The sequence below is a fragment of the Streptopelia decaocto genome (genome assembly GCF_964273445.1).
Source record: "Streptopelia decaocto genome assembly, chromosome: 1".
Lineage (NCBI taxonomy): Eukaryota > Metazoa > Chordata > Aves > Columbiformes > Columbidae > Streptopelia > Streptopelia decaocto.
This window is the reverse complement of record NC_138663.1, coordinates 42,899,643-42,916,059: the sequence shown is the minus strand read 5'-3', so window position 1 is coordinate 42,916,059 and position 16,417 is coordinate 42,899,643. Positions and strand designations below refer to the sequence as shown.

The window sequence follows — 16,417 nt, the reverse complement described above, 5'->3', positions numbered from 1 at the left end:
GATCTTGGCCAAAGAGAAAACAGTTAATAATTACTTTTGCTTATTTTGATCAAACACCTGGGACTGGTCCCTCTACTGGCATAAACTGATAGGGCTTCACTGCTCACAGCGAAACTTTCCTCTGAATGCCACCTAGTAAAAATGAACAAAATGCTCATTGAAAGCAGTGGAAATTTTGCTAGGAAAAATACTGGAGAGATTAGTAAAACCCTACTATCTGCTGCACTAACAAGTTAGGGGGTTTGTTGTTGTATGGTTTTGTTTGCTATAAAAAGAAAGTCATGCTTCCTGTCTATATTTGCACCATTTTGTTAATTTTGTACTTTTCTCTCCCTTTCAGTAAATATGTTTTTCAGGAAGTTGCACATGAAGGCCTTGATCACATCATCTGTGTTGTGTCACTACATGTCTGCATGGGCTGAAATCATTACGGCCTTTAAAAGATCTGAATGTGCAATTCAGATGACAAATTTACTGCAGGAATGGAGAGACTCGATTTTCATCTAGTCAATGCCACTTTAAGTACCATTACAAATCCTCTGCTGCCCTCCTATGGCCATTGTATTTATTGCAATCTGATAAAAAGCCTATAGTTTTGCTTTTGAAGCATCTCAAAATGTAGATACAGGGGGCTTTCTTTCTCGTTCACTTCACACTACAACATATGCTAAGATACCAGAAGGGAAAAATAGGGACATAATCTGCAAGTGGATTATACGCAGCTGAATTGATAGTGATTTTGACATCCTAACAAGGTTGTTTATCCTGATTGTCAAGTTCCCGCTGGAGCCTTTCAGCTCCTTTTTATCTCTGCATGAATAGAAGAGGATATGCCTCTGAATAAACTCACAACCTCTTCTCTGGAATCACTTTTAGCCATCAAAATACAGCCCAAAATGATAGAGCCATTCCAAGAAGTAATAGCAACTAGTCAAAAGCAAACCAGTATGAGACCTTCATGTCATCTCTCACCTTATTTCAGCAATATTTAGCAAATGCTCTCTGTCCACAGAATCCCAGCAGCTGCACAGACACCTCTTTTCCCAAGGAATCACACCGTGGCTACAAGTGCCCCCCTCACTGAGCCTATCTGTAGCAGGCAATGGAAAACGGACTTCTCTGTAGTCAGGACGAGGCCATTACACCTTCTCTTGGCTCTTTTTTCCATGCAAAAGAGTTGTCAGAGGCCGTGGGGCTTCGCAGGTAACTTGCTGCCCTTTATTGGGAAGGGTGATGGAAAGCAGCTACTAGAGAGAGGTTAGTCTCAGTATTGAATTTGTATTGATAGACTCATTCTGAGTTTACCTAATGTATACAGTTCAACACAGTGCCACTCTGCAGTGGTGTAGAGGTAGGACTGTCAGCACATTATTAGAAACCAGGGGGAGCTGAGAAGAGAGATAGTTACGTTATCTTGTTTTCCAGATGGGATCCCAACCTACCCTGCATTTCTATGTTGGCTTTATCAGAGTTCTGCACTTCTATAAAAGTGCTTTTTAAGCTCTTGATGAAGGGACGTTCTCCACTTCATCCTGACACATCACTCCTTGGGAGACAGCCACTTTAAACTTCTCCAAACCAGAATTTTCAGCCTTTTTGCAAGAACAAGAATACTAGATGCCTTGGAATTAAGAGAATTATCAAGGTGAAGGTCACGTGCAACAGCTGGAGTTGGTGCAACCAGACCCTGCCTTATGGATCGTGGGCACACTTCTACCAGTAAATTGTCTGGATTGATTAATGACTTCTGAATTACTGTAAGAATCTGGTGAATGATCTTTCATTGAAGAATCGCCATGAAAACCTGAGTGCAAGTTACAAACTGCAGAATTTTCCAGTTCAAGAAAAAAGGGAAAGAAGCAGATATAAATGACCTCTATTTGAGCAAAATGTCCTTTACAGTGTCTCAGGTGGACTCTAGGATGCCAGTGGTGCTGGCCAGCCTTCTGTTGCTGATCTCCTCACAAATGCTGGTAAAAGGGGTAAACATTGTTCTTTTTTTTTTTTTAATCTCCTGAAACACGTTCTTTAAGTGCCTTTGGGTTCAGTTTCAACTCTTCTGCTTTCAATTGCTCTGTTCCATTTCTTACCTGTCCTGATTTCTGTTAACCACTTGATTGGAAATTTCCTCTCGTTTGGAGCCAGATGGTTTCCAGGGTGTTTTTGTGAGTAGATCTCTCAGACTTGTTCCTCTCCTTTTCCAGCTTGTCTCAGCCATGGCTCTGACAAAATCTCTGTGTTGTTGGATGGAACAGTGACAACATTGTTCTATTTCTTGTGACTGCCTTTTAGCTTTCCATCAAAGCAATTATGGTATAATGGAAAAATAAACTGGATCCATATACAATTTATGCACCAGTATAGCTTCAGAGGCTAAGAAAAGTACCAATTTGGTTATGTGTCTAGAATGACTCTCTGAAATTAAGTGAATATCTACTTGTAGAATTCAGCTACCAACTGACTACAGTACTTCACAAGTCCTCTAGGAGATCAAAAAGCAAAAATGCCACAATTCACATGATTTCTTATCACACCAGTTCTTATTAATTAGAAATGCTAGAAACAGATCATTAGTGTGTCATTTCATAGGCAGAATATATTACAGTTTATTTTTGTCCAGTTGAATAAATCCCGTCTGCATCCAGTTGAATAAATCCTTACTCATGTGTTTAATGTTAATTTACATGACAAGTCTAACTGGCCTCACCGAGACAAAATGGACCAACAAAAGTTTTGGCACATTGTTACTATACTGTCCTCTACTGAACATAATTCTCTGGAGCCAAAACATGTCTGAGATGTGTGACAAGACAGGAAGAAGAAATTGACCTCTAAGAGTGTTCAGGCTGCATGGGCCCTAGCACATGGTTTTGCTTATTCTTTCCCTCTTCAAAACTGCTTATTAATCATGAGCAGGATATTGAAATAAATATACCATGGGTCTGTCCTGCGGGGTCTGTACCATCACGCTCTGAAGTTTTTAATGCTTTTGAAGTTTTTAATGCCACTGCTTCATATCAGAAAAGAACTCTGGCATCCTGCCTGGCATGTGCCTGAGGTGGGGCTTGGATTGTAACCTGAGGTTGCTCAGGAAGGTCTTGTCAAAGATGCCTACCTGCTGTGCTGGCTCTGCTAATCATGACAAAGAGGCAATAAGAAGGTAAGGAAAAATTTGGCTTTCATTCACAGAGATACACAAGAAGTTCACATTTCTGATACTAACCTTAATTTGCTTCTATGTTGCAGGCTGTGTCCCACCTTATGATGGATATGTCTCTGCATTCCTTTGATGACCAGTATCTGGGATGCAGAGAGCAGATGATTGAAGAACTGGAACAAGGAGACTATTTCCAAGAGGAAATAGCTGCTAACAAGGACTATTTGACTCTCTGGAAGAAGGCTCAGGAGGCTTTGTTAAAAAGCCCTGTAGGTCTCCTGAGGGAGATGCATGAGAGCCATGCTATAGTCCTCATGGCTTACACCATGAACTCTTCCCTGCACTCTGAGCTCAATTGGGCTACATCTACAGCAGGAAGCTCTCCAGAGAACTACAGACATAACTTCAGTTTCAAATATTTTCACTTTTACCTAACGACTGCTATCCAGATAATGAAGCAGTGGCAGAGCAGCAAGGAGAGCATGGAGAAACCTAAGTGCTACCGAGTGCACAGGGGTGTAAAGGACTTATACATTGAGGCCGCGGTAGGCAGCAGAGTGCGATTTGGCCGTTTCACCTCCACCTCCCGCCTCTGGAATGAAGCCCAGAGGTTTGGGAATGAGACTTTGTTCACAGTGACCACTTGCCTGGGAGCAGCCGTGCAAGGCTTTTCTTACCACACATCTGAGAAGGAAGTCCTCATTCCCCCATATGAGGTATTCCTTGTCAAAAGCTTCTTTCGGTCACAGCATGGTAACCGTCTGCATCTGCATTCTGTGGGGAACTACAGCAAGTACCACTGCCAGCTTGTGGAAGGTATTGTACATAGCCCTTCATGCAGGGGCTCGCAGGACAGTCTGGTCTCAAGTGCCCCAAAAAATCCTCACCAGCTGCACCTACATGGGTCCATGCTCAAGGCCCAATCTGTAGCTTGCCCACTGTGCTCACCTATGAGAGCCACATGACCCAGTTTTTACCTGTTTGTTGTGAAACCTGGGAGCACTCCACAGCTCAATAAAGGTGAATCCACCTGATATATGGGAGGTCTTAGGGTTCTTTGCAGCCTCCATTTATCCCATCTGCCATGGCAAGGATGTCATAGGACATGTGCTTTTGTGTCCCTAGCATTCCTTTTGCAAGGGCAGATGAGATTTGCTGGCAGCTTAAATTCAGATAGCGGTGTTTCCTGTGACAGAAGGGAGGAAGGGCTTCCTTTGGTAAAGCACACTGTGAGTTCCGTGGCTACAGAGATAACTCTGTGCTGGAAGACATCACTGGGCCTGTTCCACACCCCTGTCCTTCTGTGAGTCCACCACCAATATGGGACTCTTGTTTTTGTGTCTTTGGACAATAGTGCATGAATGCAAACTTTAAGCACAAAACTATCATTCGGGAATGAGAGTTTTTGCCCGGACCTAAGCCAAAGTAGCAAGTAGACTTGAGAAAATGGCTTTTATGGGCAAAGGCTGTGTTAGTGAGTGCAGGAAGCTTTAGGCAGCCAAAAGAGCTCTAAATGACTACTCTCTTGACTTTCTTTCAGCTTCAAGAAGCAAGAACAGTGGTTCCACTGCCCTCGCCTCTGCTGTTCTTCCTAGTGTACTTGGAGTTTTCATGTGCTTGGCCCACAATGACTGATTCTCTGGCTGCATCCAGATATATTCACTGCAATAGCAGGCAAGAATTCACAGGAAATCAGTGTCTGGAGTTTGTGCTGTTACACAAGGTTCAACCTTGCCTTTGCTTTCAGCTGCAGCTCTCCAGCTGACACTGGAACATTTAGCCTGCTTCATCTATAAGGACATTCTCTGGACCCATTCAGGTAGGAAGGTAGTTATCTATGGCCTTTGTGAAGAGAAGGTTAGTGACAGCCTTCACTATAGGTAGCTTTTCCTTAGACATTCAGGAAAGACACATAGGGACTTTGGACCCTAGAGATCTCTTAGTACCTTTATTTTTAGCAAGAAAGAGTCTGCCTGCGGGATGCAAAAGGCACCATGGTGGTAAAGTTGAGTGGATAACTGTGCAGCCTTGCATATCTCCTTTGAGTGCAGGGTCTCAGGGGACAGTAAAGTCTGTGGCTGTTGCATAGTGGCCTTTCCCCGCTGCCTGACCCCATGCACCAAAGCCAGAGCTCTCATCTCAAGCTGACTCTCTGCATCTCACACGTGGGACAGAAGCATAAAGCTGCTTTGAGACATGGAACTTAGCTGGAGAGGATCAGGAGACTTGTCAGGCCTGTCTTCAGCTTTCATGTTTGACTTCAGCACTTCTGAAAAATCAGGCAGATCCTGCGTTCATAATAGTCCTCTAATGGCTGCTGAATACGATCTGGTCAGTTCACGCTGAAGTGAAGGACAGCCTGTGGAGCCTGCTGCTGTCTTCATGGGTGCTGGATGTGACTGAAATTTGTTTACCTGCCATTCTACTTTGCCAGTCTACGATGTCTAATGCTGGAGGTTGAATCAACATCAAACTGGAGCTGGAATTTCTGATTTATCTATAGACTCCTCTCATTTTTATGTGTTCATTTAGCACTTCTGGAGCCTTAGACACCCAAGGCGGAACAGGTATGAAGTTCTCCCATCTTCAAAAAATAACAGTGTAGAAATGCTAAGAAACATTTTCTGCCTGCAATTCCCCTTTCCAAGGTGTCTTGCTTGCTACTTCACTCCTGGTCTCTCACCTCCACTGATGCTAGCTCTGGGCTGAGGCTACTGTCAGAGAGGTTATCTCACTGGTCCAAGGAGACTAGTCATGGTGATTTAGGTTTTCAGTGGAGCCAACAAATAATTGAACTGAAACTCACTGACACATTTCACAAATGACCCCAGCTTTCAGTCACTGCTGATCTTGGAAGGAAGCTGGAGCTCTGTATTCACCATCCCCTGTCTGAAATGGTAAACAAGAAGTTAGCTATCCAAGTGCTTGCCCAGGCAGCTAAAAAAGATTTAATACACAACTATTTTAATATTAGGTTGTTTTCTGTCTATATTTCATGTTACTTTCTTGTTGCTCTTTGTTTACCAGTTATTTCAAATAATAACTTGTCAGAGCTTGATTTTGACCCCTAGATGCTCAAAGATACTAAGCCCATATTTCAAAAAAGAATGAAAAGATTAGAAGCAGCTGCTGTAGATACCTCTTGTATATGTGTTCAAACATGCTTAAACTCTTTCCTGTGTCAGAAAAACAGGAATCAAGGTGGATTTCTGACACATCAGCACATTTATGTCTCTTGCTTCTTATCTGTTATTTCTAGCATGCAGGCTTGAAGTGTTTTAACAAAGGCTTGGAATATATCACAAGGTGGCTTCAGCACCCTGAAAGCCTCCTCTAAACACTCAGCTACTATTCTCAAGCTTTTCTTTATGGATCTGTGTCCTTGAAGGATAGTCTGTAGGAAAGCGAGTGTAGAAGAGGAGGGTAGAGAGCGAAGCTTGAGTTGTTGTGATGTTCCACTCGAGGAGGAGCTGCCGTCTGTGGTACCTGTTGTCTTATTTTCTTGCAGCATCTTCATAATATCAGCATAGTCCATGAGAAGTTCTGATACTCGGAGAGATAAGGCAGGTGAACTCAACTGACCAATAGCAGACTCTACTGTGTCAGGGACACGGTCATGTTTCAACATCACTGCAACAAGTACACACTTGATGCTGTTTACAACCCCCTTGTAACTCTCATAAAGTTCCTTTACTGCAGTGACCTTGTCCTGTAGGGAGGTGATGTGACCAGCAATCTTAGCATATAAACGGTGGCTGATGCTTTCCTCTACAACTTTGTCTTTTGTTTCCATGCTGGCTTGCATATCTTTCAAAGCATTGACCAGGAGTTGCAGATTCTCTCTAATGCTGAAGTTTTCTTTTACTGCCAAGGTGGGGAAACTGGTGCCAAGATGCATATTGAGGAGTTGTAATATCGTGTTGGTTGAAGAGACATAGATGTGCACTAAGTCATACAGATTCTGGCAGGCTGCGGCCAGCCTTTCTTTATCACTTTGAAAACCAAGGCGAGCTAACATTTCTGAAGTGGGGTCTGACTCTGAAAACAGAAGAAATTCAGAAGACAAGGGGGGATAAAACTGGATGTATTTTCAGCTATAATGATACATTTCTGAAATCAATATTACAAATTATCAGCCCACCTGACCCACCCTCCTCCAAGACATTACAGTTAGAAATAAACAGAAAAAGCTCTTTGTCAGCCTTCTCAGGGGTCTTACCAAGCAGGCCAGCAAAATATGGTGCAAACAGCTGCAAGTATCTTTACTCTTATGGCTGCAGGAAGTGTGACTCTGGCCTGCAGCATGCAATCTGAAAAGCAATAGAGGTGCTGTAAGTGAATTGTTCTTGCCTTTTGGAGTTTATTGGTAAATTCATGGGAGTCCTAGCAAACAATCTACTTTACGTCATCCTTAGAACTGAAATCCTTCAGTTTGTATTATATGTACTGGTGGGTCTACACAGAATTAAACAAATATTCTGGGGAGGGGGGAATACACACAGCAAAGTCAAATGCATCAGACATGTACATTCAAGAGGCAAAGCAATTGAAGACTGAGTCCTGCAATGTTTTCAGGCTACAGTTTCCTGTGATGTGACCCATATCTGTCAGTTCATACAGCAGCTAGATGTGGCAAACACCCCTTGATAGGTGGAAGAACAATACATTCTCCTTGCTTGGGCTCCTGTCTTGCTACCATATTGACTACTAAGGAAGTTATGTCCTTCTGCTTGTACCTAAGAGGCCAACTGCAGGCACAATCCTGGGATGCATGACACACAGCTGCTGATGTTGCCTTTGCTTGTGGCAGAGCCCTGGAAAGCCAGACTGGTTGCAGCAGACGTTTCATCAGCTATTGCTGTGGTTAGATGAGCAGTCAGATGTCTTCAAGCAGTTACAACTTCCCATCCCACTTCATACTTTCAAAGATTTTTCTCTCAGTGCTCAGATCAACCTTCTGCCTCTTACTCTTTTTCCTTCACATAGCGAAAGCAGGGTGAATTGTGTGAAATGACAAAATTGATTTTAGCCTTCACTGCTGTTCAGCCAGAGCTGGCTCTGGGGCTCTACACCACTTCTTCCACTCTCATGGCATCAGAGCAGAAGACCTGGCAAATTGCAGCAAAGAAGGGTGACAGGCACTCCACATGAAGTCCTTCCCTCGAAATAAATAGGTCTGAAACAACCGCTATTAATCTTCCCTAAATACTCAGAGTAAAGTAGGAACAAAACAGCTTGCTTACTGTTTAAATGATTTTCTGTCATGTTCCAAATGATAGACACTCTAGAAGAGAAGAATTTGCATTCACTGCAAACGTTGAAAACCTGTAATCAGTTTCCAGCCTATAGAATGTGACATAGAAGTAGCTGCCAGCCTGGTCAATTAAATTCAGTCCAGTAACTGGAAGAAATATTTCAGGACTATATGGTATTCTCAGTTAATAACGGGAGTCATGACTAATTGACGATTGCAGAAGTTCATTAGTTTTCTCTCTCAGCTCATCTTATGCCTACAGTTCTGAAAACAAAGGGAGTTTGGTACTGTGGTTCCGGGTTCAACACAATAGCTCAGCTTTCAGGGGAAAATAAGCCGGCAATTGCAGAGTGCTCATTTTATGCTTGATCTTTTCCTTTCATCTGAGAACTCAACCATTCTCTACTGGGGAGGCAGCATTCATGACCAGAAACTAGTGAGCAGCAGATCTGTCTTTCTAAGGATCAGAGCATGAAAGATGTACAGCTTGGATGAAGGCAAGAAGTACAAGTTTGTCTTGCTGTGACAGATAAATTTTGTTTTTACTGTCTGTGGTGTCTATTATTGTGGCATCTATACCTTGTATTTTTCTATTTGTGTAGGACTGTTGAGCTTTTCTTCCATAATTCGCAAATGTACAAAAGCAGTCATGGCAACAGTTCATAGGAAAAGCTGCAAGCATTAGTGTTTATTCTTTATACTTATGAACAATAGAGATTTATATATCCCAGTACAAAACCTAATCCTGTATCTGTATGAATTAAAAGTGCTGTCCTACATGTTTTATGTTCTGAGACCAGCAAACACCACCATTCCCTTTCAGCCATGGCTGTAGGAACCTGTGGTGGTACCTTTGTCATGGGCGGAGGGCTTCATGTTGTACCTATTCTCTCCAGGAACAGAAGGCCTTTGGAGGATCTAGCAGGTGGAAACTAGCATGAAATAAACTGAAAACTGTTAAAATTGGAAGGAAGGGGAAATGAGGAAGAAAAAAAAAAAAAGATGAATCTGGGTAAACATCATACAATAGAATTAATGACAAGCAGGCAGGCAACAGGACCCAGCTGAAGCCCAGCTCTGGATCCCTAACTCATCACATGCTGCTGGAAACCACCAGAGGAACACAGGAAAGAAGGTGTAGTCATCGTTCCACACACATTTCGACTGACTGCAGGAGCACTCAGACAAAATCAGGTAGGCAGTCTAAATGTTTGATTATAAAAGCTTATAGAGAAAATCTCCCTGGAGCTGGAGAAATGGTCAGAAATATGGAAATGTATGTGGCCTGCCTAACTCTAGAAAGCAAAAGTGAAAACTAGTAAAAGTGCTAATGTGAAGAGTAAGAGGTAATTTTAGAATTAAGAGACATAAAAATAGAGCAGTTATAGGAAACTGGAACAATAATGCATAAAGAATAGATACTTAACACCTGTCTATTACATAAAATGTTTGTCGAAGTGTTGTTCCTTTCAGAGTATTTTGTCCTCTCACTTTCTACAAATTAGAAAAAACAAATGATCTTTCAACACAGCATCACTGGAATGGAAATGTTCTAATATCACACTGAGTCCGAGAGCAAGACAGCAACATCCCTGAGGCAGGACTGATATGAAATCATACTTTGCCTTGACATGGTTTTATGTTTCCTGATAATCACAAATCTTTACTGTACATGTACTTTGTTCCCTCCAGCTTGAAGCAAGAGAAGGATGTGTTAAAGAGTTTATTCTCTTGACAGATCTACAAGGTAAGTGGCTGAAAAAAATGTACTGTACTGTGCAAAATGTTGTGGAAAAGATCATCTTCAGACTGGCTTGTATTTCAATACCGAGACTAAAAGTTGGCTATGGGACTGTTGAAATCATTCTGTTTTTCTACAGTGATCTTGTGGGGGAGGGTGTGTTTAGTAAAATACAGCTGGGTCAGTGTCAGATGATTTGCAGTTAGCAGATAACATAAGAACTACAAAGGACCAAAATGACACAAAGGTATAATTTAAGAAGAAAAATCTAGTTAGTCTCCTACACAAAACTATTTGTAGCTATAACCGTGATATATAGGCACCAACAGCAACAAGAGATTTATCTAGGAAAAATGCAAAGCTTCGCATAAAAGTGGTCCAGATTTGTGATAAGAAGGCCAAGAATGTAAAAATATCAACAAATAAGCTAGTCATCCTACTCATTCAAAGTCTGCCCCTGTTGCAAAGTAAGGCAGATGCATGTAAGTCAAAATCATGCTAAAGCATTTTTACTTTGCAGCTGGAAATGGCACAGAGTTGATTACAGGAGCTGAGTGATGAGGAGTGACTCCATGATCACTGGTAACTCAGTCACTTTGGACTCTGCATATTGATATGCAGGTGATGAAGGAAAATACATTAAATATGCCCTTTTGCTGCCAAACCAGTGATGGCTCAGAGAATAACGGTGACCATAATGATTAGGCACAAGTGTTTGGTGTGGGGAGTGGGAATTAAATCAGTTAAATTTTGTCCTCTGGTATGTGCAGTGACAATGCAGGGTCAGATTCTGCCCAGTCATGTCCTAGGAGCTTGGTGAGCACCCACTGGTGTTAGTCTGCAGCTGTGTGGTTTTTAATGAACGAAAAAAACAATGGGGAATCACAGTATTAGGGAAATGAGTAAGCAGTGAAGGAGGAGGGGCTAAATATCAGGGAAGAAAACATAGTGGGAGACGTGTACAAGGTGATATAGGTTAGGATGCGCTTATTATAGATAATTTTACCATTCTCTATGAGTTCCCAAGTGTGAGTTTATTAGTATAAGCACAGAGTATTTATACAATAACATTTTCACTTGAATGTGAGTAGAAATATGCTACACTGGCATAAAAAACTCTTACGATGCTACAGGCTGTGCCCACTCCACTGGTCAACACAGTTGTTTAAAAATCAGATGCCACTAATTGAAAATAGCAGGCTGATACAAAAGTGTGTCTAGAACAGGCCATTCATTTCCAGAGCTTATTTTAGATTCTGCTGATTAAACGAGATTGTTCTGGTTTTCAGTGAACTAGTTCAGCTTCTACCATCTTCAGTTTCCAAGGTGTTGAATGACACATATTCATTTTACCAATTTTCTAATTACATATTTGTTAGCTATTTTTGTTGCTCTGAGTGTACTTAACATCTCATAAAGTCCTTTTCCAATCATTTGGCTAAAGATCCCAAACAAGAATTAAGATTTATATATTTATGAGCTATACTTTGGGATTTGACTTTCTGAGTATAAGGAGAATCAGTGAGATAGAGACAAAGGACATTTCACTGCTCTTTATGGGCAAGGGTTGTGGGTGTTGAGTAGAGTAAGAGTTTTCTTTTCTTTCTTGAAGAAGCCTATTTCTGAAGAATGGCGCTGAGTGACCTCCTTTACCCAGACAACCCAAAAAGACGGCAAGAACTGATCCATCTGCACCAGGAATTGCTCAGCTGTATGTCCATGAATTTCCATGCAACAAATGAGCTGGCTGGAGTGCTGAATGAACACCTGGGCTGTACCCTTACCCGCATTCAGATGAGAGAAAGCAGCACTGTCAAGGAAAACTGTGACATTATCATTCAAGCGATGACTGAGATTCAGCATCAGGTACAGAAGATTGATAGTGACATGAAGGAAAAGCTGGAGCCTGTGCTGTACCAGAAACTGTATAACATCAAAGAGCCTGAGCTGGAGAAGATTGCAATAGCTCAGAAAGTTTTTTCCATTGTTCTTGGAGAAGCCACTTCAACAGCTGGGATGGTAGCTGTCAAATTACTCAGCTCCAATCTTATAATTCTCACTGTGAGCAAGCTTGTCAGCCTCCTTGCACAGATTGGGGCATCTGTTCTTGGAGGAATCAGCATCACCATTCTTGGGCTCGGCATTGAAATGATCCTCCACGCCATCCTGGGAGCCGTGGAGAGGAATCAGCTTCTGGAAGCTGTGAGAAGCTATGAGGAGCACCTGGCTGAGTTTAAAGCAGCCTCAGAAAAGTACCAGTGTGCCATACGTGAAGTGACTTCTTTGGTGAGAAAGCAGGTTCAGTGAATGAAGTTGAAGTTCTGTGAATGAAGTTGGAGTTCTCTTATCTGCTGTGACAGCAGCTGCAGCAGCTACACCTGCAGAAACCTTTTTGATTCACTTTGGTAAATGGCTTTTTTTCTTATTAGTGGCAGCAGAGCAAGAGATGTGACAGAGCAGGGAATTGGCACTGAAATATATGAGTACGGAACTGGTTTATAGGTGCTTCTGGGAGACAATGCTTCAAACACTTTGCACCTTTCCTTCAGCTGTTTTCTGGAATGCACTGTAGATGAACTGTGTAATTCGTACTAGTGACAATAATATTCACTGCTGGAGCAGTAGTGGTGAGAAAGTGTGACTTTTCTCTTACTGTGTTTCTATATCAAAGACAACAACATGGTGGGAGAAAACAATGTCAACAAGGCAGTCCACGTCATCATCTGGAGGGCTCGTCAGGATGGCTGTTGTTGCTAAACTCTGAGTGTGGATTAGGGCTACATTCGTGTTCATGGAAGTGCTTACAAGGACTAGCTGAAGCATATTTAACTGCTATTTCCTGTCCCATCCCTGCCTAAGGAGCCAGTTAGAGATCTTCTTTAAATAAACTTTAATCCCAGTAGATTAGCAGGTAAGAGAAGCACGAGCCTACAGGAAAACACACACAACTGAGAGAAAAGGGCTGTAGTGTTCCAGGCACGCTTGGCCATGAATAACCTCTTTTGCTCAGTAATGACCAGCTCTTGCAAACCCAAAGGTTGTTATTCCTGTGCAATATTGCTGCTCTGTTGGTTGAAATGGGATTATACACAGGTACAAGTGTCTGTAGGATTACAGCCCCATTAATGCACTAAATTTATTTTCACATGCTTTACCCAGTCTCACCAATGCGGGAGTGCCAAAAACATACTCAGATTCTGCATTTCAAAATATGCTACAAAATATTCTTATTTTTTCAGATTTTAAAAACTAAGCTGGAAGCAGGAACATGATTTGCAGTCTCTTGCTCTGATTTGCTGTTGTTGGCTTTTTTTGCTTTGATCTTTGTAAAAAAAAAAAAGTAAGAATTAATAAAAATGTACCTGAATGAGACCTGTCTTTCCTGTACTCGTGTTATTTGTTTGTTTGGTTTGTTTGTTTGTTTGTTTGTTTTTCTGAAAAATCAGTCTTAAAAAAATAATGAAAAAAGTTTAAAATCTTCATTATAGATGCAATTTATAAATAATTTTTTATATCCATGATAGACTAACCTGGTAGAATTGTGTATAGATTCCTTTTTTAGTACCAGATTCCCCCATACTAAAAGCATAATCAAATTCATAGTTTATTAACATTAAATATTAGATGATTATAACTAGATTGTGTGTGTGAAAAAGAGATGGGTGAGATTACAAAAGATAAGCTCTCAATTGGCTTCGTAACCCTTCATGTGGGTCAGAAAAGGCAATTCAGAAGAGGCAAAAAGCGCTGCCTTGCCTCACACGAGGTGCTGTGCTGGGTGACATGGTGACCTGAGGCATAATTTCTCCAAGATGTGATGTCTCCTGATGCAAGTGGCCCTCAGTTTTGAGGTACCTGTTTAAGAGACTGTCAATCAACAGAACAACAATATTTGAGTGTTGGAGGGGCAGGAGTTCCTGGATCCTTTTGAGTTTCTGTGTGCGAAAGTACATTGCAATTTAGGAAGAAAAAACACCAGCTTGGTACATACCTTTGTAACATTACCAGTTGCTGCTGTACAAGAATATTGGAGTAAAATAAAAACAAATCTGTTGAACTTTTCAGGCAGTTTGTCCACATTTTCTTGAAAGCAAATTCTAAGCAGTGTCAGAGGAAGGGGGATATGCAAAAAGAAACATAAAGATATAAAATTTCTATTCACCTTTTCATACATCCTTGTTTCTGGTGGGCCTAAAGGAAGGCTGGCTTGCCGTCAGCGGCAGGTGTGGCAGATGTCCTCATGCCCATGAGATGTTGGAAGATGTTGAAGATGGCAGAGGCAGGCAGGTGGCAGCCTGTCCCTCTGCTTATGAGACTGGAGGCTCTGAGGTCACCGAGGCTGGGTCAGTGTCCCCAGCCAGCTGGGAGATCTGCCCATGACGTCATAGAGGGGCATGGGAACATCCAGCCCTAACAAGGTGGTTTCGAGATTAAAAACCTGCTGATCAGCTTGTGACCTTCCCAAACTCTTTTCCCCCCAACTCCAGCAGTAATAAAGTCGATGGGATTGACTTGCAGTACTGAGAGTTATACAGGGTGTTTCGGGAAGATGGACCCAATTCCAAATCACGATATCTCTGTAACCAGGAACATACACGAATAAAACTCTTACCACTTGAAAGGGCGGGGCATGGAGTTTCACATAATCACTGCTAGATGCCCCTCCAACCACACAAACAGCCCCTGGCACTCTGTTGTTTGCAAGATGGCAACCCCACAACACAAGGAGTTCTGAGTTCTCCAGTTCAGGAGGACTGAATCCGTAATTGTGGTGTAGCATGCGACTTGATAACTCACTAAACCATTTGCAAATTTTTGTGTAACATGTTGCCATTGCGAAATACACTGGTTTGAAATTTGGCCAATCTTTTTCAAACACCCCGTATACTTGAAGTGAGAGCAGAATGCATGTAACCACACTTTCATTGGCAGAGGCGCTTTAGGCAATGAAGCAGAACAGTTTCCACCAGGTGTCCACCAGCCTCTGCAAGGCTGGTCACCAATTTGCTGCAGAGGCTTCCACAGCATGAGGAAAATTTAGGAAAATGTTGAAGCGAAGAAATAAACTTAACAGCAATTATACTGTTAAGTGGCATTCTTTATTTTATCAGCATTGGGGAACACTGGGGATCATCCTCCATAAGTACTCCAAAGACTGGATGCTCTTGCATTGCTTATATTCACATAATTATTACATATGCATTACAATTTTTGAAAATTTTGACATACAATGCATCTATACTAAGAAATAATTGATGATGTTAGTTATAATTGTTTAGTTTCTTAGTCACATCTACTAATTATTAGTTAAATATAAACTAAGCACTCTGCTTCTAAACTATGTATCACTTAACCTTCTGTCTCCTTACTGTCATGCAGAAGGATCTAAAACTTGAAAAATATCCCCTCGTTTTGCAGGTGGTCAGAAACCATTTTTCATGTCAATTGGTTAATGGTGGGTATGTCTTTTATGACTTAATCACAGTACACATTAATTTGGCAGCTTCTCTTCAATGTAGGGAAAGACAAGTAACAGCGTAGATCCTCTGGCCCTGCTGGGGCCCAACTAACTCTCCCGTTCCCTTCGTTCGGCTGCAGTTGCCTGACGAACATCATCCATTTCTCCAGCAGTTCCCGGAGAACAGCAGCCAGCACACAAACCCAGCACTGTGCCCTTGTGGCCAAGAAGGCCAATGGCATCCTGGGGTGTATTAGAAGGGGGGTGATTAGTAGGTTGAGAGAGGTTCTCCTTCCCCTCTACTCTGCCCTGGTGAGACCACACCTGGAATATTGTGTCCAGTTCTGGGCCCCTCAGTTCCAAAAGGACAGGGCACTGCTGGAGAGAGTCCAGCACAGGGCAACAAAGATTATTAAGGGAGTGGAGCATCTCCCTTATGAGGAAAGGCTGAGGGAGCTGGGGCTCTTTAGCTTGGAGGAGACTGAGGGGTGATCTCATTAATGTTTATAAATATGTAAAGGGTGAGAGCCAGGCTCTTCTCGGTGACAACCAATGGTAGGACAAGGGGCAGTGGGTACAAACTGGAACACAGGAGGATCCATCTACATTTGAGAAGAAACTTCTTCTCAGGGAGGGTGACAGAGCACTGGACCAGGCTGCCCAGGGGGGTTGTGGAGTCTCCTTCTCTGGAGACATTCAAAACCCGCCTGGACACCTTCCTGTGTAACCTCATCCAGGTGTTCCTGCTCCAGCAGGGGGATTGGACTAGATGATCTTTCGAGGTCCCTTCCAATTCCTAACATTCTG

The 16,417-nt window shown here is 42.2% G+C and overlaps 2 protein-coding genes across 8 annotated transcripts; both read left to right on the top strand.

The window, feature by feature from the left end:
* Positions 1–1,526: 1,526 nt before the first annotated feature.
* ART4 (ADP-ribosyltransferase 4 (inactive) (Dombrock blood group)) lies at positions 1,527–9,442 on the top strand. Of its 6 annotated transcripts, XR_014183141.1 has the most exons (4): positions 1,527–1,982; positions 3,247–3,873; positions 4,698–5,724; positions 9,308–9,442. XR_014183141.1 is itself a non-coding variant. In XM_082043333.1 (3 exons), exons 1-3 carry the CDS (start codon positions 1,890–1,892, stop codon positions 4,920–4,922), a joined length of 945 nt encoding a protein of 314 aa, XP_081899459.1. In that variant the 5' UTR covers positions 1,527–1,889; the 3' UTR covers positions 4,923–6,381. The 6 variants fall into 6 exon arrangements, 3 of the variants coding, with proteins under 3 accessions (XP_081899459.1, XP_081899461.1, XP_081899460.1); XR_014183142.1 differs by lacking the exon at positions 9,308–9,442 and having other exon boundaries at positions 1,527–1,973; positions 3,247–4,177; positions 4,698–4,833; XR_014183143.1 differs by lacking the exon at positions 9,308–9,442 and having other exon boundaries at positions 3,247–4,177; positions 4,698–4,833.
* Positions 6,907–13,522, top strand: SMCO3 (single-pass membrane protein with coiled-coil domains 3). Of its 2 annotated transcripts, none has more exons than XM_082043338.1 (3): positions 6,907–9,605; positions 10,104–10,158; positions 11,768–13,522. In XM_082043338.1, exon 3 carries the CDS (start codon positions 11,782–11,784, stop codon positions 12,457–12,459), a length of 678 nt encoding a protein of 225 aa, XP_081899464.1. In that variant the 5' UTR covers positions 6,907–9,605; positions 10,104–10,158; positions 11,768–11,781; the 3' UTR covers positions 12,460–13,522. The 2 variants fall into 2 exon arrangements, with proteins under 2 accessions (XP_081899464.1, XP_081899463.1); XM_082043337.1 differs by having other exon boundaries at positions 6,908–9,605; positions 11,765–13,522.
* Positions 13,523–16,417: the final 2,895 nt, after the last annotated feature.